The sequence below is a fragment of the Bos mutus genome, chromosome 19, assembly GCF_027580195.1.
Source record: "Bos mutus isolate GX-2022 chromosome 19, NWIPB_WYAK_1.1, whole genome shotgun sequence".
NCBI lineage: Eukaryota > Metazoa > Chordata > Mammalia > Artiodactyla > Bovidae > Bos > Bos mutus.
Genome location: NC_091635.1, coordinates 13,605,455 through 13,630,352, shown reverse-complemented (window position 1 = coordinate 13,630,352; position 24,898 = coordinate 13,605,455). Strand labels below are relative to the sequence as shown.

The 24,898-nt window shown below is 51.9% G+C and overlaps 1 protein-coding gene and 1 long non-coding RNA gene across 3 annotated transcripts in view; one reads left to right on the top strand and one right to left on the bottom strand.

The window, feature by feature from the left end:
- The window catches only part of LOC138992082 (uncharacterized), a 135,566-nt gene extending 128,289 nt beyond the window's left edge, over positions 1-7,277 (top strand). Inside the window, exons 6-7 of one of the 2 annotated variants that reach the window (XR_011467931.1) lie at positions 3,106-3,244; positions 7,011-7,277. This is a non-coding gene — a long non-coding RNA (uncharacterized lncRNA). The remainder of the gene's footprint in view (positions 1-3,105; positions 3,245-7,010) is intronic. The other variant, XR_011467930.1, reaches the window with a different exon arrangement.
- PELP1 (proline, glutamate and leucine rich protein 1) lies at positions 4,506-24,352 on the bottom strand. The gene is given in 18 exon segments (XM_005906044.3): positions 4,506-4,671; positions 4,769-6,178; positions 6,273-6,479; positions 6,604-6,659; positions 7,263-7,422; positions 7,527-7,674; positions 7,790-7,906; positions 7,984-8,072; positions 8,491-8,578; positions 8,660-8,789; positions 8,985-9,135; positions 9,451-9,510; positions 14,124-14,195; positions 14,428-14,561; positions 14,564-14,576; positions 17,535-17,640; positions 18,023-18,087; positions 23,957-24,352. Coding segments are annotated over 18 exon segments (3,348 nt in total). The 5' UTR covers positions 24,206-24,352; the 3' UTR covers positions 4,506-4,578.
- Positions 24,353-24,898: the final 546 nt, after the last annotated feature.

Below are 24,898 nucleotides of genomic sequence, written 5' to 3'. Positions count from 1 at the left end.
GAGATGGGGACAGGTGGGATGGTTTTAATTTTTTGGTTGCACCACATGGTATGCGGGATCTTAGTGCCCTTATCAGGGATTGAACCCTCACTCCCTACAGTGGAAGTGCAGCATTGATCACTGGACTGCCAAGGGAGTCCCTGGAGCTGTGACTTTACAAGGGATGTCCAAAGCCCCTCAGAACATGTCAGCTTTCCACCTCGGTTAGGGGTGGCCAGAGCCTGAGACTTGCCTGGGGAGCTGTGCCTTCTCCCTGGAGGTTGTGGCAGGAACCACGGGCTGGGTTGCGGAGTGCCGTCCTGAGAGATGGAATGGTGCAGAGGACAGGAGTGGGGCGGGACAGGCAGTGGGCTTCACAGTGGACAGTCCCTGGGTGGACGGAGGTGGCATGAGTCTGCCCGCCCCAGGGCCCCCACTGCCCTATTTTCTCTTATCTCCTTCCCAGCAGAATCTCACTGTCCCCTTTTTCACCTCCCAACTATCCCTGAGATCCACCCCCACCACGCTTCTAAGACTGCTTTGCCCAAACCTGCTGATGACTAACAAGTCCCATCGACTCTCATGTTTTCCCCCTCCTGTTTGAAGCTCTTTTCTCATTTTCCAGGACATCACCTTCTCCAAGTTCCCTTCAAGGCTCCTCTTGCCCCTAAAATGTTGGTGTTCTGAGTTCCATATGCAGCCCACTTTTTTTCTCCAGTTGTGTCCCCAGGGTGACTTGCCCCCCCAAATCTCTCAGTAGCCCCCACCCCCCTCCTCAGCTCCAAACCCCACATATCCAGCTGCTGGCTATCCTAGAGGAACCCTTATTCAGAGTGTTCTATTGCCAGATTGTGAATCCCTTTAGAGAAATATCTTGAATAATGTACTACTGATTTCTCCAATGCCTGCTACCCTGCTTAGCTCAGTTCAGTCACTCAGTTGTGTCCGACTCTTTGCAACCCCATGGACTGCAGCACGCCAGGCTTCCCTGTCCATCACCAACTCCTGGAGCTTGCTCAAACTCATGTCCATCAAGTAGGTGATGCCATCCAACCATCTCATCCTGTTATCCCCTTCTCCTGTCTTTAATCTTTCCCAGCATTAGGGTCTTTTCTAGTAAGTCAGCTCTTCACATCAGGTGGCCAAAGTACTGGAGATTCAGTATCAGTCCTTCCAAAGAATATTCAGGACTGATTTCTTTTAGGATTGACTGGTTTGATCTCCTTGCTGTCCAGGGGACTCTCAAGAGTCTTCTCCAACAACACAGTTCAAAAACATCAATTCTTCGGGGCTCAGACTTCTTTATAGTCCAACTTTCACATCCATACATGACTACTGGAAAAACCATAGCTTTGACTAAGTGGACCTTTGTCGGCAAAGTAATGTCTCTGCTTTTCAATATGCTGTCTAGGTTGGTCATAGCTTTTCTTCCAAGGAGCAAGTGTCTTTTAATTTCATGGCTGCAGTCACTGTCCGCAGTGATTTTGGAGTCCAAGAAAGTAAAGTCTGTTTGCATTATTTCCCCGTCTATTCCCCGTGACGTGATGGGACTGGATGCCTCGATCTTCGTTTTTTGAATGTTGAGTTTTAATCCAGCTTTTTCACTCTCTTCTTTCATCAAGAGGCTCTTTAGTTCTTCTTGGCTTTCTACCACAAGGGTGGTGTCATCTGCATATCTGAGGTTATGGATATTTCTCCTGGCAATCTTGATTCCAGCTTGTGCTTCACCAGCCTGGCATTTTGCATGATGTAGTCTGCAAGTTAAATAAGCATAACATAAGGGTGACAATATACAGCCTTGACGTACTCCTTTCCCAATTTGGAACCAGTTTGTGTCCAGTTCTAACTGTTGCTTCTTGACCTGCACACAGATTTCTCAGGAGGCAGGTAGTCTGGTATTCCCATCTCTTTAAGAATTTTCCAGTTTGTGGTGATCCACATAGTCAAAGGCTTTGGCGTAGTCAATAAAGCAGAAGTAGATGTTTTTCTGGAATTATTTTCCTTTTTTGATGATCCAACGGATGTTGGCAGTTTGACCTCTGGTTCCTCTGCCTTTTCTAAATCCAGCTTCTAATTCCAACATCTGGAAGTTCTTGGTTCATGTACTGTTGAAGCCTAGATTGGAGAATTTTGAGCATTACTTTGCTAACATGTGAGATGGGTGCAGTTGTGCAGCAGTTTGACATTCTTTGGCATTGCTACCCTGCTTAACACCAATTTAATAACCTACTCTTTCTACCGGATATTGGAACATGTCATAAAGCCACAATAAATAAGCATGCACAGGGCGATCAATGGAATAGAACACAAGGTCAAAAAATAGACCCAAATACGCACATACAGGAATTCAGAATGTAACAAATGTGGCAAGACATTACTTTCACGTACCTCTTGGCCATCTGTATGTCTTCCTGGGAGAAATGTCTGTTTAGATCCTCTGCCCATTTTTTGATTGGGTTGGTTTGGGGTTTTTTGTTTTTGATATTGAGCTACATGAGTTGTTTGAATATTGTGGTGATTAATCCTTTGTCGGTCGTTTCGTTTGCAAATATTTTCTCCCATTGCAAGGGTTTTCTGTTTATAATTTCCTTTGCTGTGCCAAAGCTTTTAAGTTTCATTGGGTCCCATTGGTTTCTTTTTGTTTTTATTTCCATTACTCTAGGAGGTAGATCCAAAAAGATCTTGCTGTGATTTATGTCAAAGAGTGTTCTGCCTCTCCGTTTCTCTAAGTTTCACAGCAGCAGCCCCCAACCTTTTTGGACCAGGGACCAGTTTTGTGGAAGAGTTTTCCCACGGCCTGGGGGTGGGCAGTGGTTTCAGGATGATTCAAGCATCTTATGTTTATTGTGCACTTTATTTCTGCTATTATTACATCAGCTCCACCTCAGACCATCAGGCAGTAGATCCTGGAGGTTGCAGACCCATTTACAGTATCTGATGTTACATTTAGGTCTTTAATCCATTTACTTTTGTGTGTGACATTAATGTTCTAGTTTCATTCTTTGACATCTAGCTGTCCAGTCTTCCCAGCACCACTTTTTGAAGAGAACTGTCTTTTCTCCATTGTATATTCTTGCTTCCATTGTCATAGATTAACTGACTATAGGTGTGTGGGTTTATTTCCAGGCTTTCTATCCTGTTCCATTGATCCTGAGAGAGCTCCCATCAATGAACATTCCCTAGGGCCTCCGCTACCCGTGTCCTTGTTCCCCCAGTGAGCCACAGCCGACCCCCATCTCCCCAGGAGATCCTCCAAGACCCACAGGTAGGTCTCGCCCAGGCTCCTATGGAGTTACAGCCTGTGCCCTGGGTCGCAGTGCCCGTGAGAACTTGTGTGCTCCCTCCAGTCCTGTGCAGCTCCTGCACTCATGCCCCACTGGCCTTCAAAGCCAAATGCTCTGGGGGCTCCTCACAATACCAGACCCCCAGGCTGGGGAGCTGACATGGGGCTCAGAACTCTCCTGTGGGTCTGAGATGTATAATTATCTTCCAGTTTGTGGGTCATCCACCAGGCATACATGAGCACCCCGCCCACCATCTTGTTTTCTTCTTTGCATATACGGCATTGTTTTTAAGTTCGTTTTGTCAATGGTTGTTCAGCAGCGAGCAGTGATTTTGTTGTTTTCATGAGAGGAAGTGAGCTCCAGTCCTTCTACTCCATCTTATCTCCTCCCTTCTGGCGGGTTAGGGAAGGGAGGGCAGGAATATTTTTTAAACATCTACTTAATCTTCCACAAATTAGCTCAGATGTCACTTCTCAAAGAGGCTGTTCAGGATACGTGCAGCTAGGAAGTCACTCCCTTTTCTGCACTTCCAAGGCACTTACGTTCACAGGCTGAAAAAACCCACAAGGCACCTACCTCAAGCCTATAAGCCTCGATACTGTCTCACATACACACTGCTGTATTGATGCTCACATAGGCACCCCAAGTCCTAGGATCTGTAGTCTCCCAACGCTCAGAGGGATCAGATCCTGGCTGGGAAACGTACAAACCTCAAGAGCAGGTAGGAAGGCCGACAGTGAGCTTGTCAGATTCCTGTCGGGGGTACTGTCACTGCAAGGACCAGCCCTAGAATGCATCGTCCATACCCATGGTGGATGCCCCTTGTTAGTTTAGGACGCCCCGGTTCCAATTCACAGGAGTCCCTGACTAAACTCTATACCGTATCATAACTTTCTAAACTTCTATCAGTCACTCAGCCTACTCTTTTAGACCAAGGCAGTGTGTGTGTGTGTTATAACAGGTTCACTCACTGGGATACTCAGTCTCATACATCCCATCACAGCCCTGCCGCCCGGACTAGCAGAAGCAGGGCTGCTCACTTCTCCAGGCAACCGAGCACACACTTAGTGTAGCAGGAGCAGTGGGCCAACGCGCTGAACTTCTGACACTGGCTTGTAGAGCAGCCCCTGTAGGTCAATGGCTCCTCTATGGACAGCGGGGCTCACAGGACGCCTGGGAAACACTGTGGGTACAGGCCAAGCCCAGCAGACACCTGGCCTCTGCCTGGGGACAGCATGGTGGCAAAAGGCAGAAGCAGCCATTGCTATTGAAGGATGTGAATTTATTGGAAAAGAAGAGGGCGAGGTGGGGCGGGCTAGGAGTCAGGCTCTGAGGCAGGGGGCGGCTTCTCATCGTCCGGGGGGCAGTCAATGAAGTCGGCCAGCATGGCAGCAGTGTCACCCTGCTCCTTCCAGGGGCAAACAAAAAGTTCAGAACAGTTGCAGGCACAGACCAGGTCAGGATGCGTGTCGCTCCCACCCCTCCTCCCCACCAGGCCCCCTCACCTTTTCCGGGGGGAGAGCTGCCGCCTCCACCTCTGTCTCTTCCACTGCAGACGCCTCTGGGGGGGGTGATACCTTGTCACCCCCACCCTCAGCCCCCTCTTCCAGCAGGGCTGGTGGCCCAGAGGGCTCCTCCTCCACAAGCTCCTGAGGCGGTGGCCCTGCAGGGGGGCTCCCCCCTTCCCTCTCCACCTCCCCCTGGGAGGGGAGCACCTCGGGGGCCAGCATGGGGGCCGTCTCGGGCCCAGGTGCCTCCTCGGTCCCTGGCTCCTCCACTTCCAACAGCAGCCCAGGTTCCAGTCCTGGCTCCGGAGGCCCCTTGGGAGACTCGGCAGGGGGCAGCGCCGGAGGCAGGCTCGGGGGCGCAGGCCCTCCTCCTTCCACCTCCCCGCCTGCCGGGCCAAACTCTACCTCTTCCAGCTCTTCCAGCTCCTCGTCTTCCTCCTCGTCCTCCTCGTCCTCCAGCTCACCTTCCTCCTCCTCAAACTCCTCCTCAAACTCTTCTTCCTCCTCTTCCTCCTCCTCAAAATACTCCTCTTCCTCCTCCTCCTCCTCCTCAAAATCCTCCTCCTCGTCCTCCTCTTCGTCTTCCTCCTCCTCCTCCTCTTCTTCCTCCTCCTCCTCATCACTGCTGTTGATGTTAATGACCGTCATGTCTTCTTCCAGGGCTGGGGGGCCTCCCCCACCAGGCGTCCCTTCCGGCACCAGCTGGGGTGGTGGCAGCGTCACCGGGCCGGGAACAGGAGGCGGGGGAGGGGGCGGGAGCGGCCCTGGGGCTGCAGGCAGCTCTTCTGGCTCATCCTTGGCGGGCACAGGAGGGGAAGCTGCAGGTGGCCCAGCGGGGGCTACTGGAGGGGGCGTGGTGCCCGAGGAAGGCGGGGGCGGGGGTGGCAGCCCTTCAGGCACGATCACCACGCTGTCATCAGAGTCGCTCTCCAAGGAGATTTCCACATCAGACGGCTCCTCCTTGTCATAGTGGACAAAGGCTGGTCTGGGCACTCGCCCCCCAAAAGTCTCATCTGGGGGGATGGTAGGTGGGGGACTGCCACTTGGGGCCAGGACAGGGTCCTCACTGGAGCCTGCCCGGTGGTTCTCAGGGCCAGGAAGGAGCCGGGGGGGTACAGACACCAGGCCTGGCACAGACAGGCCCAAGTGGTTGGCTGTGGCTGGAGGTCCAGGGCGTGTGGGGGGCAGGGGGCCCACCGGGGGCATAGGGCCTGCAGAAGGCATGGGGCCTGCTGAGGGCAGGGGGCTTGGGGCGTGGAAGGCTGGAGCCCTGAAGGGAGCTGGAGCCTCCGGAGGTGGGACTGGGGCCGGGGCAGGGCAGGTGGGGCCCACAGACTGCAGGGGAGGAACTCGGGGGTGGGTCAGAGCCGCACAGGTCACCAGGGCTTCTGAGCAGAAAGAGGAGACCTGGGAGAAGAAGGGGCGAGAAAGGATCAGGACGCGGGCTGTCACGGTACTGGGCAGGGGACACCGCGGTGGACGCGGCCCACACAGTGGTTACCTCCAGGCTGTCCTCTCGCTGGCCCAGGGAGAAGGCCCGCAGCGCGCAGGCGAGGGGTGGTGGGCAGCGAGGAGACGGCGCCAGCAGCAGGGCCAGCAGCAAGTGGTAGAGCTCCCGGCGGCAGTGGGAGCTGGTGTACGGGGAGCTGCCGAGAGCCTCGCCCTGCTGGACACCCATGACCAGGGGGAGCACCAGCTCGTGCAGTCGCTGGAAGGACAGAGTGCACACCTGCAGACGCCGCCAGACGACCCGCCCGTTCTTCAGGGCCTGCACCCAGGTCCGAATGAACCCCCACCAGTACCCCTTCCAGTGGGGACCAGGCTCCCCTCACCCTGTGAGTCTCCTCCTTGATAAGAGGCCCGCACATCAGGATGGTCCGGCTGAGGCCTGGGGAAGGAGACAAGTGTGAGAGGCTGACACGATGGGCAGCCAGGGGAGTGTCCGCTCTGCCCAGCCCACCTGGGGCAAGTCACGTGACTCCTATTTTCTCAACTATAAAATGGGGCTGATGAGTGGACCTCTACTACACAAAGCTGTGAACGTTATGTAATTCACATGGAGATACATTATAAACGTGCATTTACACATGGGGAGCGCTGACGCTGCCCCACACAGGAGGCTGGAGGGCAGTGCACATGTGGGCCCCAACAGAAAGTCACTTCTGCTTCCAGCAGCAGGCCTGGGGCGTGCAAGCTCCGCAGGGCAGGGGTCTCATCCTCTTTCTCCCCCGCCCTCCAGGACACACGAGCACGCGCTGTGGACAGAGGATGTGCAAAGACGACGCCTGAGACCTGGAGGGGCGGGTCAACACCAGCACCCCGTCCAACAGCAGGACCCAAGGCCCCACCTGCAGCCCTGGGGGAGTGCAGCCCCTCGGCAGGCTCTTAGCCGGCTCTGCGTGTTTCCTACTCCCTCCACCAGGACACCCGGCCCCTCCAAGTGTCTCCAGACCCTCCCAGCCCCAAGGTGCAGGGCACAGGCCTCACCCACCTCTCAGCGCAGCTGCACACACATCGCTGTTGGCATTGCTGTCCCCTTTCCGGTGGCTGGGCGGAGCGATGGCCTCCCCCACATCCAGCTTTAGCTTCTTGGGGGCACTGGGCTTCCCGGTCTGCAAACCTGCATCAGGGCTCCCCCGGGGGCTGCGCAGCTGGCGGGGGAGGGAACACGGATCATACACCAGCCAGCAGGAAGGCAGGGTGGTCGGGAGGCTGGATCGGGTGAGGACCAGGGGTGCTGGGAGGCCCCTCTCACCCTGAGGGCATCCGCCGGCGGGGAGATGTCGCTGAGCAGGTGGGAGAGCAGGGCCTCCCCCGAGGCGCCCCCCTGCAGCACCCCCGCCGAGGCCCCGCACACTTGCACCCAGAGCTCCAGGACGGCGTACACCTTGGTCCGCACGGTGCTGCAGGGAGCGCAGAGGGTGCCTGTGAGAGGGAGGCCACGTCCCCACTCCCAGCCTGGCAGCACCGAGTCACCACCACCACCCCCTCCTTTTTACTCCCTTCCTGGATGGTCACCTGTAGGGCCTCTCCTGGCCCGGTCCGAGGTTCTCCCTCCCAATGCTCCAGGCATTGAGGACCTGGGGAAGCAGGCGGCTGATCAGGGCCCCGAAGCGCAAGAGCCGTGCTCCACACCTGGGGGCGAAGACAGAATGGTGACCCCTGCTCCCAGCACGTCCCAAACCCTGCACCACTTCCTGTCACCCACTCACGCGAGGATGAGCGCCGAGAGCAGGTCCAGGGCTTCGAGGTGGAGAGAGGGCAGCAGCAGCAACCGCAGGGGACCGTCTCCCAGCAGACTCTGGGAAAAAACAGCAAATAAGGAGTGGAGGAAGAGAGTGAGACTGGGAGTTTGGAAACGGAGACAGGGTGGAGGCAAAAGACTGCATACACGCAAGTAAGGAAGCCACCCCCGGCCCCAACTCCCCCGAAAGGACGAAACCACCGTCCTCAACAGACTGGGGAAGGAGGACGGGGCAGGGAGGCCGAACCCTTCGGCGCTGACTCAGTGGATGCCCAGCTCACTGTCGGCTGGGGAAGCACCTGCTCCAAGCGTTCCCGCAGCACGGGAGCCCATCCACGCTGGCGGGCGCGGGTCAGGAGCGCAGGCGTAAGAGCAGCTGGACGAGTCAGGACCACACGCTGTGGGAGCCCCTGCCTGCCTGCCCGGCCACCCAGGGTCCCAGGGAGGGGCCACCAGCGGGGCCGGCTCCACTCACGACATTCTTGGCGCTGACGCTGAGGGTCCGGCAGATGAGATCCAAGATGTCCTGCACGGGGACGGACACGGGCGCCCCGAACTCAGAACTGGAGAGGATCAAGCAGGGAGACCCTCAGCGTGGGGTCCCCAGTGCGGTTCTCCGCCTCCCTCCTCACTCCTTCACGCACCTGAGCATGAGCCCCAGGCAGCGGGCCAGCCCCGAAAACCTCTGCCGAAGCCGGAGAAGGGTGTGGGCGTCCGCGTCTTCTGAGGAGGACAGCAACGTTTCTGCCCCAGGGCTCTCATACTGCATGGGTGCTGGACAGACACACAGCCACTTTTACTCGCCAGCCCTGCCTCCATTCAGGTGGAGGACCCACCCATATTCTACCTACTGCCTTTTGCCTAGAAATCAGCAGCCCCACTTCTCTGGACCAGTCTCCCCTGGTCCCCTCACCGCCCCCCCAGGACCCCTCATCCCCCGTCCCAGAGTGTCAGCCGGGCGGGCCCTACCCGCCTCCGCGCCCTCGTACAGGCCCCCGAGCAGGCTATGCAGAGAGGCCAGCAGGCTGCGCAGCTCCTGCTCCCAGCTGTCCGTGTGCTTCAGGCCCTGGGAGAAGCCGGCCCCCAGAGACGGCAGCCGGGAGTAACACTCGCAGGCCAACTGCCAGAGAGAGGGTCCCGATCAGGTGGGAATCAGCCCAGCCGTGGATCCCAACCCCACCAGCGCCCAGGAAGATGGAGGTCAGAGCACTAGGAGGGGAGATGGAATGGAAGAGGCAGAAAGACACAGATAGAGACCGGGAGGCAGAAGCCCCTACTGGTGTGTACTGCGCGTTGACAGGGAGGGGAATGAAAATGCAGAGAAAAGCGGCAATAGAAAACAAGAATAGAAAAATAGAAAAACAAGAAAACAAGAGGTGGGGGGAAGCACCAGCTCAGACCCCAGGCTCCCCACTGTCTCCCTCCTTCCCCTTACCTGCTGGAGTTGAGGGCTCAAGGCATCCACCCGCGAGAGGAAAAACGAGGCCAGCTTGCCCTGGATCATGGGGAGAGAGAGGAGGAGGCTGGGGAGTCAGCTTCTAGGGCCAGAGACAGAGCCCCGGCCATCCCGGCAGCAGGGTCCAGGCCCAGGATCTCAGGCCCTTCTCTTTCCTGCAGACGAGGAAGCAGCACACCCTCAGGGGTGCTGTGCCCAGGGGCAGACGCACACTTGTAGAAAATGAACGTCAGCCCCTGTCCTCAGCCTCCCTGCTCTGGGGCTGTGCCCCACAGACCACGGGGCCCCTCCTCCAATGTTTGCAGAGTGACAGCACCCTCAAGCCAAGAGGACACAGCACTGAACAGCAGGTGCCTCCATACCCCAACTCCCTGCCAGCTCACACCAGGAGCACCGGGCCGGGGCTGGGAGCGGTGAGAGTAGCATGTAGTAGACAGAGAAGGGAAGGTAGACCAGTAAGATGGGGGCAGTGAGCTGAGAGCAGTGATTGGTCAGTCAGTCAACAAGACCTGCCTGCTGCTTGGCAGCACCCACGAGGCAACATGTAACTGGGGCCCCACTTATCTGGGGGCAGAATCAAAGAGACCTGTGAACATGGACGGGAAGTTTTTTTAAAAAATCATTTTCACTTGCCTATAAATAAAATGTAAATTTTTCTTTCAATTATAAATGGAGACTAAGTCTCCATTTATAGTAGTATTAGCAGTCCCTTTGTTACCAGCAGAATCATTCACTTTCACTTCACATTACAGCTGTCAACAGGCATCTCATTCACAGGCATCACTATCATGAAACTTCAGGACTCATCAGACCTGCTGCTGGATTCTGTTACTTGACATGTTAACAAAGATGTGCATTCTATCACACTTTCCCTGCAATTCCACGTATTTTACTAATTGAAAAACATCCAGAGAAGAGATCCGTGGCACAAAAAGAAGAACACTGAAGCAGAAGATTTCCACCTTCAGCGGGTGTAACAGGAAGGCAAATGTATGAAATATCATGACCTGGAACCAAAGAGGGTGGCTCTGGAGGGACTGAGCTGGGCTTGGGAGAAACTGGAGGAGCCAGGTAAGGAGATGGACGGGCCAACACAGTGAGGAGAGCAATAGTCTCCCACGGGGCCCATGGAGAAGCAGGCTGGGCCTTAAATCCCAGGCGAGTGTGTATGGACCCCACCGGGGTCAAAAGTCAACTTCCAGAAAACAAGGCAGACAGCAGGGGGAAGCCGGCGCAGAGCCCAGCAGAGTGAATCAGGAGCCACCCTCCAGGGCTCCCTGCTGCCGCCCTGGGGCGGGAACCACACCTGGTTTCCCAGGGGAGACAGACAGCACTGTGACGGCTGACCCCAGGGTATGAGGCCTCCAACGACGCGGGCAGCACTCTCACATCTGGTGGGGCAGGGTTCTGAACACTTCAAACCAAAAGCAGCAACCAACCCCTGGGCTCCTGGCCGGCTTCTCCAGGGATGCTATTTCTTAGAGTTGCCAAAGCCTCATCCACAATGGCGCTCAGCCCTTTGGACCAACTTCCTGCTCATGCTCTCCCTGAGACCCAGGAAGCCAGGTCGCTGAAGCCAACAGAGGTCTGCTTATGTGACCACGGTCAAGCAGAGTGCAGGGACACGGCCCTGATCACACAGTTCCACCTGTAATGACCTGAAATGCAAACCAAAGTAATGGCTCACTTGGGACATTTCACCAGGAACAAAAGCATGTTGCGTACATGGTATGTCCTGGTGTCCCTCAAGAGGGCGGTGAGTTTTCCCACTCATTCCAGAACAAATAATCAATGTGTTGAGGAGGAGGAGAGGTGAAGCCTGGACAGACTGACTTCATGGACCCAGAATGCTGAGATGCCTCATTTGGGAGGAGTCTTGAACTTGGAGACAGCAGCTGCCCTGGGAGCTTCTAGGGGGTGGAACAGAGAGCAGACACACACCCTAGCTATCCACTTCCCAAGCACTGGTCTGCAAGATGTTCCAGTACAAATTGCCCCTGGGGCGTCTGTGCACGACAGATTCCTGTCTGCCACACTGGCAACAGACAAAGCCAAACTCCTAACAGGGGCATTCTCCAGACGACGCTGTGTCCTCAAAGAAATAAAGGCATACACATGCTGTAACAGCATAAGTTCTGTTGCTTGCTTTGGAGAGGGTACTCAAAAGGCCATGCCTTCAAAAATGCCATCTAACAAGAGATTGTGAGTTATAGATCAATTCTCCTGACCATTCACAACGAAAATTAAAGGCCCTAGCTTCCATGGTGGCTCAGTGGTAAAGAATCCATCTGCCAAGGCAGGAAACTTGGGTTCGATCCCTGGGTCGGGAAGATCCCTTGGTGAATGAAATGGAAACTCACTCCAGTATTCTTGCCTGGAAAACCTATGGACAGAGGAACCTTGTGGGTTACAGTCCACAGGTCGCAAGAGTCAGACACGACTGAGCGACTAAACAACAAGCAGAGGACTCACAGTCTAGTGTGACTACCCAAATCCTGACCCCACAGATAACACTCAGTTCTCCTTCCACTTTCTGGGGGGGGCGGTGCAGAGAGACACTGATGCTGCTGCTGCTGCTAAGTCACTTCAGCCATGTCCGACTGTGCGACCTCATAGACAGCAGCCCACCAGGCTCCTCTGTCCCTGGGATTCTCCAGGCAAGAACACTGGAGTGGGTCGCCATTTCCTTCTCCAGCAGGGAAACACAGATAACCCCAAACCAAGCTCAACAGAAACAGGCTTATGCAGTAAAATCTCACAAACTGTCACCATTAAGAGTCAAAGACACAGACCTAGCCTGTGTAATTTGAGAAGTTAATTTACAGTTTTAGAAGAAAGGTAGTTTTCACTAAACTTAGTAAACTCTATAAACAAAACAAAACAATTCAGTAAAATCCCTGAGTTACTCCAAATGCCTTCTTGATAAAGTCCTGCCCTGCTAACCAAAGATTCTATCACCTGCCAGGAGTGGCATTCCTATGAAAACAAAACGTCAACAAGGACATGACCCCACGTTCCCTGAGAAATACCATGTGCTCTGGGGCTTTTCAAATACTGCAAGTAACCTGTTAGTAAAGCCTCAGTAAGGACACTCCCGGACCACAGCACAGGTGCCCATGACACGCTCACAAGCCTTCCCATGCCACCAACAATGGAGCAGAGCTGCCATCAGTGTAGAAGCCTAGCTGCCAACCCTGTCCACATTCTTAAAACCACCTGTGGGGCTCAGTTTGGTGAAAAAAACACAAGCTTGAAAGGCAAGCAATTCCTGCTCACACCCTGGTTTGACAACTACAGATACATAGGCTTGGGTTAGTCAAACCATTCTGGGCCTGTCTCCTGTTTCATTTGGTGACAGCAACTCCGCAGAATTACTGTAAAACAAGATGACACACGGCAGACACAGCAGAGAGCCTGGCAGGTAGTGGGTACCAGTCCCCTTTCTGTTTTTTACTTTTTTGACTTGGTCATAGAACTATGTGATTTGACTTTCAAGAAAGCCTGAATGGCAAACCCCCCCTTAACTAGCAATACCGAGTATAGTAATACAAATTACTGTGATTAATCACATGAGTTATACAAAAAAAATTATTAATTTGCCACTAATTCCAGTTCCCCACAGACCTGCGCTTCCATCTGAGAAAACCCAGTGGTTTGGCGAGCAATGTCGAGTACACCAAACCAAGGGAGAGAGTTTAATCAGGAGAGGAGCACCTATTTGTTCTTAGGTACAAGTTGGCATCAGAATTATTCTGCAGACAACAAATGTACCAATTCCAGAGGCCCTTTAACTGTTACTGCTTTGGCCGAATCAGATGACCATTTGTATTTGTTTTTGTTATCTCCTTAAAAATAAAACTCTAATTCTTTTACTGGCCTCCTTCCTCCCACCCTGACCCACGTCCACCCTGCCTATTTGACCGAGCACGGCCCTGCTGCTCAGCGCCCCTCACACGGCCATCACAGCCCAGGGGACCGGGTGGGGAAGGGACAGAGGGAGACTGGTCAGGAACAGGAGAGCAAAGCGCTGGGGAGGCTGATGTCGGGAAAGTATGTCAGGAAGGCTTCCTGGAGGCAGTTACAGAGAGTTGGGAACAGAGTAACCAGGACGGTAGGGAAATGGGCAGGGTGCCCGAGAGGCACAGAGAGGGCCGGGCAGAGAGAGGAGGCCAGGCAGAGTCTGGGCCTGGCCTCAGACCTCAGGCAAGTTATCTAATTTCGGTTTCTTCATCTGTGAGAGTTAAATGAGAATGCGTTTAAAACTATGAGGTGAGGGCTTCCCTGGTGGCTCAGTGGTGAAGAATCTGCCTGCCAATGCAAGAGACACAGGTTTGATCCCTACACTGGGAAGACCCCACATGCCACGGAACGGCTAGGCCTGTCTGTTCTCAGAACCTGGGAGCCCAAACTACTGAGCCCACATGCCACAACTACTGAAGACCAAACACCACACAGCCCGCGCTCCACAGCAAGAGAAGCCACTGCAATGAGAAGCCTGTGCACGCAACGAAGACCCAGCACAGCCTAAAATAGACAAATCGTTAGAAAATTAATTAGAGCTGTGCAGACAGATGCTTATAAATCTCAACGGTGGAACCTGAAGTAAAACAGCGATCATGTTGGTAGGAAGAAGAGTTTCTATGAACACTTACTTTGAGAGACCCGCACGCTCGAGGAAAATGGGTCATACAGGCCTTCATTCCTTCCAGCGCGGAGAGCTCGCACTATGGGAAGAACAGATGGTCAGGAAGAGCCCAGCGTCCCCAGAAGCCATCCATCTCCACCCCACCACCCCTCAGGGTCTCTTCTCCTTACACTTTTTTTCAGCCCCTCCCTCTTCTCACTTCTTCAATCCCATTCCCCAATCACTTCCCATCAAAGTCTCTAATCCAGTGGGTGTGAATGAGAGCAAGCACTGGAGGGGCCTAGGGTTGAGGGAGCTGAGAGGCGGCTCACCTCCGGTCTGAGGCCCAGCAGGGAGGTGAGGAGGCCGGGGAGGTGGTTCATGGAGATGTCCCGGAAGACTGCAGGAAGCTGGGCCGCATAGCGGAGTAGGTCCTTCAGCACGGTCACAGCCAGCTCCATGGTGGGGGCGGGTCCTGGGACTAAACAGCACAACAACTCATGCTCCCACCTGGCCTTCAAAGTCACCGAGAGGAGGAGGAACGAGCCACATGACAACATGGAGCTTCCGACAAACTCCACAGTGACCGCCCCCATTCCTGGCAAATCCCCTGGGGACAGAGTGTATCAGCGACACGGAGCAACTGAGTAACACAATCATCCAGAGAAAGGATGTGTGTGTGCACTTTAGTACTGTGGTGTTGGGGTCCTAGGAATGTTCAGGGGTTGGGGGGGGAAGTAACGAAGCCACGCCTTAAAGATCTCACTGAACAATCTCAAGAGTTTCCTGCTGCTCCCACACTGCAATCCCCTGCTAGGACAGAGAGGAGCACTTCCCGGCCCGAAGTCTCAGCCACAACAGAGCCACCCATCTCGCCAAGCTTGCATGGGGCTGGCTCAAACCTACCCTGAACTCATGGAAGAAAAATGGTTTGAAGTCTGAGGACTTTTCCTAACAAATTAACATATACCTAAGGAAAAAGCATTCAGCACATTACCTCCTGCTAGACCAGTGGCCACATGTCAATGAAACAAACAAGAACCCTTGTGAGAAGTCAGGCTCGGTGGGTCTACCAGCCACAAACGGGCCCCAACACCGTCTGGCACGCCTACTGCGTCTCTCACTGGTTAGCTCCCTCCGCTGCTCAGCTCTTCTCCGGCACCGTCGCTTTTGTGTAACCTGACCTACGATTTCAGAGAAGCCTGAAGCCCAGAGATGGGAACTCTCTCAGCTTCCCACCACCAAACTAAAAACTGCATCTTGGCTTCCCATCTGAGGACAACCCCCCCCGCCGACCCCTTCCTCTCAGGACCACCTCACACTGTTAACTAGCCCCCCGTCTCCAGCCCCTTCAGAAGGATTCCTCCTGCTGGCATCTGTGCCTGTTCCCATCCTAAGCATCTCTCCCCCCCTGAAAATCCTCGCCTGAGCCCGGGCTCCATGTGCCCGATTTCAGGTGTTGCCGAGCTTCTCTGCCCTACCAGTGGAGCCAGATGTCTTGACAGGATTGTCTTATCTTCCCCAATCCCATGCCTTCTCCCACTCACTGCTCACCCCAGGGCAATCTGGCTTCAGTGTCCACTGCTCCGCTTTCTGCCGCCATTCTGGCTCCGTTCTAATCCTGTCTCCACACAGTGGCCAGAGTGGCGTTTCCAAATGAAAATTTGCTCACATCACCACCACCACCAACACTACCTCCTTCCCCCTGCTTAAAACCTTCCATGAATTCCCGCTGTTCCAAGAATAAACACCGAATTTCTTAATATGCCTACACCACCACACACGGCCTAGTCCCCGTCTACCTACTTCCCGAGATGCATCTCGTCAACCCCTGCCACACCCGCCTGCTTAAAATTCTTCAAATGAGTCAAACGCCTTTTCTCTCAGGGCTTTTGCACACTTAGAACACTTCGAAAACTTTCTCAGCCCAATGTACTCCTACTAATCAGAGCAGAAAAGCCCTCCCTGAACCACTGACCCTGATCGCTACACCCACACCACTCTGGTCTGGCTCAGAGTCTCTCGTTAACATGCTTTCAGAGAACTATATTTTTTCTTTACCTCCAGAGCACCTACCACAGTTTAGTTCTTCACATTCATTGTATAATTATTCTCTTCCACTAGAACACAGGTCAGCAAACTCTGGCCTGTGGGTGCCCACAGGCTAAGAATGGTTATTACATTTTTGAAAGGGTTGGAAAACAAACCAACAAAGGAACACTCAGCAACAGAAACCATGGGAATTTCTGGCTGTCCAGTGGAAGGACTCCTCGCTTCCGCTGTAGGGGGCTCAGGTTTGACCCCCGGTAGGGGAACTAAGCGGAGAAGGCAATGGCACCCACTCCAGTACTTTTGCCTAGAAAATCCCATGGAAGGAGGAGCCTGGTAGGCTGCAGTCCATGGGGTCCCTAGAGTCCGACACAAGTGAGCGACTTCACTTTCACTTTTCACTTTCATGCATTGGAGAAGGAAATGGCAACCCACTCCAGTGTTCTTGCCTGGAGAATCCCAGGGACGGGGGAGCCTAGTGGGGTGCCATCTATGGGATCGCAGAGTCAGACACAACTGCAGCAGCAGGGGAAGTAAGATCTCACAGCCTATGCAGCACAGCCAAAAAAAAAAAAAAACCAACCAGAAACCATATATGGTTTGTAAAACCTATAACATTGTACTATCTGGAAACACCTACAAAGTTTCCCAACCCCTGCAAGAGACTCTAAATACCATGAAAGCAGGGTCCAGCTGCATCTCCTACCATCTCTCCACAACTCAGCACACAGCCTGCCATAGGTGCCCAGAACACGCTTGTGGAAGAACTAAGTGGGGATGTCATCAAAGGATGTAAACATAGAAACAAATTTAAATGTTAAAAGAGGAAGAGATCCATGGCTGATTCATGTTGACATATGGCAAAAACCACAATACTGTAAAGTAATTAGCCTCCAATTAAAATTAATTAAAAAAAAGAGGAAGAGAGAAGTAGGAAAAAAAAAATTGGGGAATTCTCTGGCAGTCCAGTGTTTAGGACTCTGAGCTTTCATGGCCGAGTGTGTGGGTTTAGTCCCTGGCTGGAGAACTAAGATTCCCATGAGCCACATGGTGCACAGCCAAAACAATAAAAATACTTTAAATAAATAAATTCTAAAAATCCAACACCTGGAGAAAGGAGCTTCAGAGACGTCACTCATTAGAAGAGCTCACAAGGAAGTGAAACAGTCAGAGGTCACAGTGAGTGTGTGTAAGGTCAGGTGAATTAAAATAACCCAGTGGATAAAAATAACAAAATCTTTAAAAGCATGTATCTATTTGCAGCTTATCCTGCTAGAAAGAACCTGCCCTCGGAACTGAAAGTCTCCCCCACAAAGATGTCGCGCTGCGTCTGAATGGAGACCAGGGCGTGGCTGGGGCAGAGGCGGGGAGTGCCAGGCGGTGGACTTACCTGCAAGATCTGCTGGATGCTGCGCAGCCAGGAGACGCAGTGCTGCTGGAACATCTCCGTGGGGCTCTCCCCCACCAGCAGCGACAGCAGACACAGGCCCTCAAACCTGGTAAGACAGAGCTGAGTGACGACACAGGAGAGGCGGCTAGACTGCAGAGAAAGCCATTCAACGCCCTCTTACTCTCACTGGCCAGAGTGAGACCTGACTCCAGATCCACAGCAGCTTCTCATTCCCGAGATACTCGAGGACTTGGGAGTGAGGCATGGGCGGCAAGGGAAGAAGGGGACAGAAGGTGGGGCGAGGGACTCTTGGAAGCCGCCATAGGTGGGGTTCAATGCAAGTGAGCTCACGAAAAGAATCAAACTCTCCACCTTGGCAATGGAGAAACCTCCTGGCTCCACAGGGTGGTGACGATGGATGGACAGATGGATGGCCCTCTTCCTAAAGAAACATCCCCCCTGAAGAAAAAACAGGGCTAGAGACTTACCGAGTTTTGATAGAACCGAGACGAGCATTACTGAGACCCACCAACGCCCCAACAGCTGAAAGGTTCTGGAGGAAAGAAAACAGTCAGGAACAGGATGCTAAAGACATAGGATTTCTCCAAGCCCGCCCCTGCCCCAGCCCTTCCAGAGCCTGTTCTAAGTCACACCTCCAGTATGGCCTGGAGACCATTCCCCTCAACGCCTTCAGCCTCTGCCCTATTTTCAGTAGGGGGCACACAGCAGCCTGTCCCGTGGGCTTTCCTCAAGTCACATCTCACCTGGCCACCCCCACTGCCCACCCAGCAAATTAGGGCTACGCAGAGGGCTAGTCAGTTTGACTCAGCCTGTCGGCCAGACTTCAAAGACAGGCTCCTGCCCCTGTGTCTCCCAGGACAGCGCTGAGCACAGAGGGGCACCCCTAAATGCACACTGACTGGACATGGAACTCACGACCCCTGACTCCTTCACCCCAAATCCTCCTCCTGGTCTGGCTTCCTTTGAGCCGCTAATGCCCACAGACAAGTCAGCCAGAACCTCCTTCCCACACATCCTGGGAGCCCTGAAAGAGGTCCCCTCTTCAGGGCCCCCACAAGTAACCTCTCCACCCTCTGAAGGGCCAGCCTCCTCTGACAGGCCTGTTATCTTCCTAACCGTTATCTTCACTCATTCTCTCAACAAACACATCTTATACACTGAGTCAGATGAAGGAATCCAGAGCTGAGTAAAAGAAATAATGTCCCTGGTTCTCATGAAGGGAAGTGTTGATTAACAATATTTATTTACCTATTTCCTTAACAATATTTATTTACCTATTTCATGTGAGACATTGTTTGAGGTGCTAGAGAGCTTATATTCTAGTTAGAGGATGCAGAAAATCAACAAGTGACCAAATAAGAAAAAGCATGTTGGATGGTGCCTGGTGCTAAGAGGAAAATAAAGTCAACTGAGGAAGGCAAGGAGAGCCTGGAGTAAGGCAGGCAGACAGCACTTCATGTGGCGCGGGCCCGGGGCCTTCCGTCAGGCCACCTGAGTGGAGGAAAGTTGAGAACAAGATGTCCTGATACACTCACAAGCACTGACGGGAATAGAAAATGGTGTAGCCACTTCAGAAAACAGTCAAGCAGCTCCTCAAAGGTTAAACATCTTTTACATATGACCCAACAATTCCACTCTGAAGTATATGCCCAAGAGAAATGAAAACATATATTCTCATCAGAACTCATACACGGGGCTTCCCTGGTGGCTCAATGGTAAAGAAACCGCCTGCCAGTGCAGGGCACACAGGTTCAGTCCCTGATCCGGGAAGATCCCACATGCCTCGGAGCAACTAAGCCCATGTGCCACAAGTATTGAGCCTCCGTTCCAAAGCCCAGAAACAGCAACTACCGAAGCCCACCCACTAGAGCCTGTGCTCCGCAACAAAAGAAGCCCCTGCAATGAGAAGCCTGCGCACTGTAACTCAAGAGTAGCCCCTGCTTTCTGCAACTAAAAAGAAAGCCCACACAGCAAAGACCTAGCACAGCCAAAAATAAATAAATAATTAAAAAAAAAAAAAGAAGAACAGACACAAACATTCATAGCAGCATTACTCGTAACAGCCAGAAAGTGGAAAGAACCCAAATGTCTATCAGCCATGATTGGATAAACAAAATGAAGTATATCCACACAATGGAATATTACTTGGTCATAAAAAGGAATGAAGTTCTGAGACAAGAATGAACCTTAAAAACATTACGCTAAGGGAAAGAAGTCAGACCCCAAAAGCCACATGTTCTATGATTCACTTCCATGAAATGGTCAGAGTAGGCAAACCTATAGAAAAAAAAAAAAATTACAGTTGCCTAGGGCTGAAGGGCGGGAGAAGGCAATGGCACCCCACTCAAGTACTCTTGCCTGGAAAATCCCATGGATGAGAGCCCACCAGCCCACCAGAAAGAGCCTGGTGGGCTGCAGTCCATGGGGTCACTAAGAGTCGGACACAACTGAGCGACTTCACTTTCCCTTTTCACTTTCATGCACTGGAGAAGGAAATGGAAACCCACTCTGGTGTTCTTGCCTGGAGAATCCCAGGGACGGTGCAGCCTGGTGGGCTGCTGTCTATAGGGTCGCACAGAGTCAGACACGACTGAAGTGACTTAGCAGCAGCAGCAGGGCTGAAGGGCAGAGAGGTGTTTGGTGGGGAAACAGGGAGCAACTACCTTTAATGGACAAGTGGGTAAAAGGGTAACGACACAAAAATACACAATCTCCCCACAGGAATAAATCATAACTTCATAATGAAGATACGTGGCAACTATTACCTTAGCCCATGATCAAAGTTACCACCACCAGTAATGGGACAAAGGGACATTATGTGCTCCTATAAAATCTAACAGGAATGTCACATATTGTTTCTGCAGTACCTGCCAAAAATCATCAGAAAACAGCAGACAAACCAACCCGAGGGACAGACAACCAACCTGTCCTTAAAGTTCTAAATGTTAAGATCGTAAGAAATGTTTCTCTTACTATAAAGGACACTTTTAGCACAACTGAAAAAACTGGAATAAGATTGTATCAACACAGATTTTTCTGAGTTTCATGATGGAATGTGGTCAGGTAAGGGAATGTTGTTTTTAAGGAAATAGAAGGGCATCCAATCTCCAACTTCCTCCTTTATGGTCCTAGAAAAATATGCACAGAGAATGATTTTGTTTTCTGTCAAATCTCAACATGAATCAGCCGTAGGTATTACATATATCCTGTCCCTTTTGAACTTCATAAGAAGAGCCGACAAGGAAGTGAAACAGTCAAGAGGTAACAGTGAGTGACACTCCCTCCCATCTCACTCCCCACCCCACCCCACCCCTCTAGGTAGATACAGAGCCCCAGGTTGCGTTTCCTAAGCCATACAGCAAATTCCCTTGGCTATCTATTTTACATATGGTAATATAAGTTTCCACACATCTCTCCCTCCCTTCCCCTCGCCCCATGTCCATAAGTCTATTCTCTATGTTTGCTTCTCCATTGCTGCCTTGTAAATAAATTCTTCAGTACCATTTTTCTAGATTCCATATATATGCATTAGAATGTGATATTTTTCTCTTTCTGACTTACTTCACCCGGTATAATAGGTTTTAGGTTCATCTATCTCATTAGAATTGACTCAAATGCATTCCTTTTTATGGCCGAATAATACTCCATTCAAAGCCCAGTTGTGTGGGTACTAAGTGTATATGAAAAATGAATATATAATTTCAATATGGTGTAATAAAGAGTAGCCAATCATAGGTAGTTTGGAAAGGTTTCCGAAAGGCAGTGACAAACATTAAGTTGAAAAGATGTGGGGGATTGGGGCTGGGGTGGGGAATGGAGAAGCAGCTCAGGGAGGGTTTCCAAGCAGAGGACAGTAAGTGCAAAGGCGGAGTCAGGAAAGTCCAGGTGCTTAAAGATTTTAAGAGGCAAGAAACAGGATCAGCTCTGGGAAATGGATTAAAAGAGCAAGACTGAGAGCAAGATCAGTTAGGAGACCAGTCGCTAGGACGCAAGCCAGAAATTGTGAGCTAAGGTTAGTTCCATTCTGGAACTACTGAGTTTACAGTACGTGTGGGAAAACAAAGTTGGTGATTTAAGCAGACGGATGCGTCAATCAATGGATCGCTTTGTCTCTCAAGCTCCAGGCCTATTTACTTACCCTCAATTCTCATCTCAACTAGAAATTCTCCAAGGAAAACAATAGTATCTTACTTATCTACCTGGATAAGTAGCTGCTGCTGCTACTGCTAAGTCGCTTTAGTCATGTCCGACTCTGTGCGACCCCATAGACGGCAGCCCACCAGGCTCCCCCGTCCCTGGGATTCTCCAGGCAAGAACACTGGAGTGGGTTGCCATTTCCTTCTCCAATGCATGAAAGTGAAAAGTTAAAGTGAAATCGCTCAGTCGTGTCCGACTCTTAGTGACCCCATGGACTGCAGCCTACCAGGGTCCTCCATCAATGGGATTTTCCAGGCAAGAGTACTGGAGTGGGGTGCCATTGCCTTCTCTGGATAAGTAGCTACGTAACAGTAAATGTCCGTTGAATGAAAATCTACAGGGAAGTGAAGGAAACCTACCACATGGTTCCCCATACTGAGAATGCAATGTAACACAAGTAGAAAAAAATTCAAGGCAAGATATACCCCAAAATATAATACAGGCAATAATAAAGGGGTGTTCAACAACACCCTTAGCTTCTTCACTCAAAATACTTCTAAGGGAACGGAGGGTAGGGAAGGGATGGGCTGGGAGTTTGGGACTAGTAGATGCAAACTATTACATATAGGCTGGATAGACAAGGTCCTACTGTGTAGCACAGGAAACCATATTCAACATTCTGGGATATAACAAAGAATGTGTATGTAACTGAGTCACTCTGCTGTACAGCATAAATTGATACACTGTAAATCAACTATACTTCAATTAAAAATCAATGTTTCTAGACTTCAGACACTTAAAAAGAATATAAGCAAGACATTAAGTTCATGTAGTTCACCCTGAGGGAGAAGGGGAAGACTTGAAAGAGATGATGAAGGAAATCACACATTTACAGGCAGAAGAGATGATAATATTTCAGGAACACTTAGGAACCACATGAACCACTGGGCTGAGCTACCAGAGGCACAGTCCTGTCACCCTCAAAGAGGACTAATGTTAATATAAATAAATGAGGTCATCGCTGATAAATTTGGGGCTAGATTATTATTATTATTTCAAAGATCATTGAAACACCCAGCAGGTTGTGACAAGCCTCTTCCTGGAAGGAAGCACACAGCTGGGAAGGTCCGAGTAACAAAGGTGGGACAAGGAAGACCTCATGTACCTGAGTCTTAAAGGATGGTAGAATTTGGGGGAGGGTAAGGGGGAGAAAGATGAAGCACAGCAGATAATATTAAAAGTGAACCTATCATAGGTTAGACAGTTATGTCTTATTAGTATCTCAGTCAGATAATGGGGGTTCAAGCCAGTATGGGGGCAATGGGAAAGATATGGAAAGGATATGGAAAGCTACATAAAGGATAAAATCAAAAGGACTTAACAGACTGCATAAAGAGGTGTTTGAGCAAGACGAAAGTGTCTAGAATGACATCTGGGTTTCAAGCTTACATCACTGAATGGATGTTAGGTTCTACTCTGTACAATCCAAAGAACCTTCTAAGCTAGTCTACAAAGTGCTGCGTGACCTGTCCACAGACTACCCACCTCATCGCACCCACTCTCTTCCTCTCCATCTCTAACCCCAAGCACCACGCCCTTCTTTTCAGTTCCTACCAAAGGACCTTCCCACGGAAGCTTTACGCTGACCGAACTGCCTCTTCCGCTTTCTTCCCCTACCAAACCCCCTACTCATCCTTGAGGATCTCAGCTTAAACTCTGGTACCTCAGAAAAATCTCTCAGTGTTCCAGATTAGATAAGAGGGCTATACAATTCTATACAATTGTATGGAATTATTGTATACCACTGTACAATTCTCACAGTGTTTCATAACATTTTGTTCATTGCCATCGCATCTGTAACTGGAGCGCTCAGGATATGGCCCTCAGTAAGAGCTCAGTAAGTATTTGCTGAATACATCTATTCACTCAGTCGAAACAATCCCCAAAACAGATACTACCGAAGGAAAAAGAAGCTAAAGATCATACATCTAGTACGTGAGCGGGCCTGGGATCGAACCCATTCATAAGCGTCTACCGATAACCTAGCAACAGAGAAAACGAGGTCCCTCCTCTTCCTTGAGTTTCTTCTACTCAAGGCTGACAAAGAAGGGAGTGAATCGCGTCCAGATACCTGGATCCGCCTTCTGACCCCAGCTCTCCTTCCCTCTACCCGCCACTGCATGCAGCTACAGTGCAATAAGACCCCGGCGCAAAATAAGCTGAGCCAACCAACAGGGCCGCGGTCCTGCGGTCTACGGACTCACCTGGGCCCCGCCCACCGTCCCATGTAGCCGCAATAAGCACATGAGCCCCGGCAAATGTGGGGCCGAGCGGGCTGGGGGATGCACGGGAGCAACAGCGGACCCCGTTCGCGGCTGCAGCAACCCCGACACGCTCTCCAGCAGCATCAGGCGGAGACGTGGACCCGAGCCCACCGCCGAGAGACTCCCGGGCCCGCCGGGAACCGCAGCCGCGGAACCCGCAGAAGGCCCACTGAGAACGGCTGCCGCCATCTTCAACTGGGCTCTAGTGGTGGCGTGGCGCGATGACGCAAACACACCGCGACGGATGCCTCGAGGGGAGGGGTCGTGAGGAGGGGGCCCTGGTCCTGCGCATTGGACTCCGCGCGCCTGCTGAGAGTGAGCATGTGCGGCGTGGAAGTGCCAGGACTCAAGGCCGGGCAGATGGGCCGGGTAGAGGACCGGCTCGGGGCGGGCCGTGGGGCTTAAAGAACACGTGGTCAAGACTAAAGGCGCCAGAATCCAAAAGCTAACCTTTAATGCAACGGAGCTTCTGGACACTTTCCATCCAGACATCACTGCTACCTAAGGAACTTGTCTCCTTGACTGAAATCATAGACATTGTTAACTACATTTACAACGAGAGAAATGATACAATACACTCGCCTTGCAAAACAAATTCAAACAAAGAGGGCATAAAGTTAAGAAAAAAAAAAAGGAACTCACCCTCCACGTTTTCATACTGTTCATGGGGTTCTCAAGGCAAGAATACTGAAGTGGTGTGCTATTCCCTTCTCCAGTGGACCACTTTGGCCACCTGATGCAAAGAGCTGACTCATTTGAAAAGACCCTGATGCTGGGAAAGATTGAGGGCAGGAGGAGAAGGGGACGACAGAAGATGAGATGATTGGATGGCATCACCGACTCGATGGACATGGGTTTGGGTGGACTCTGGGAGTTGGTGAT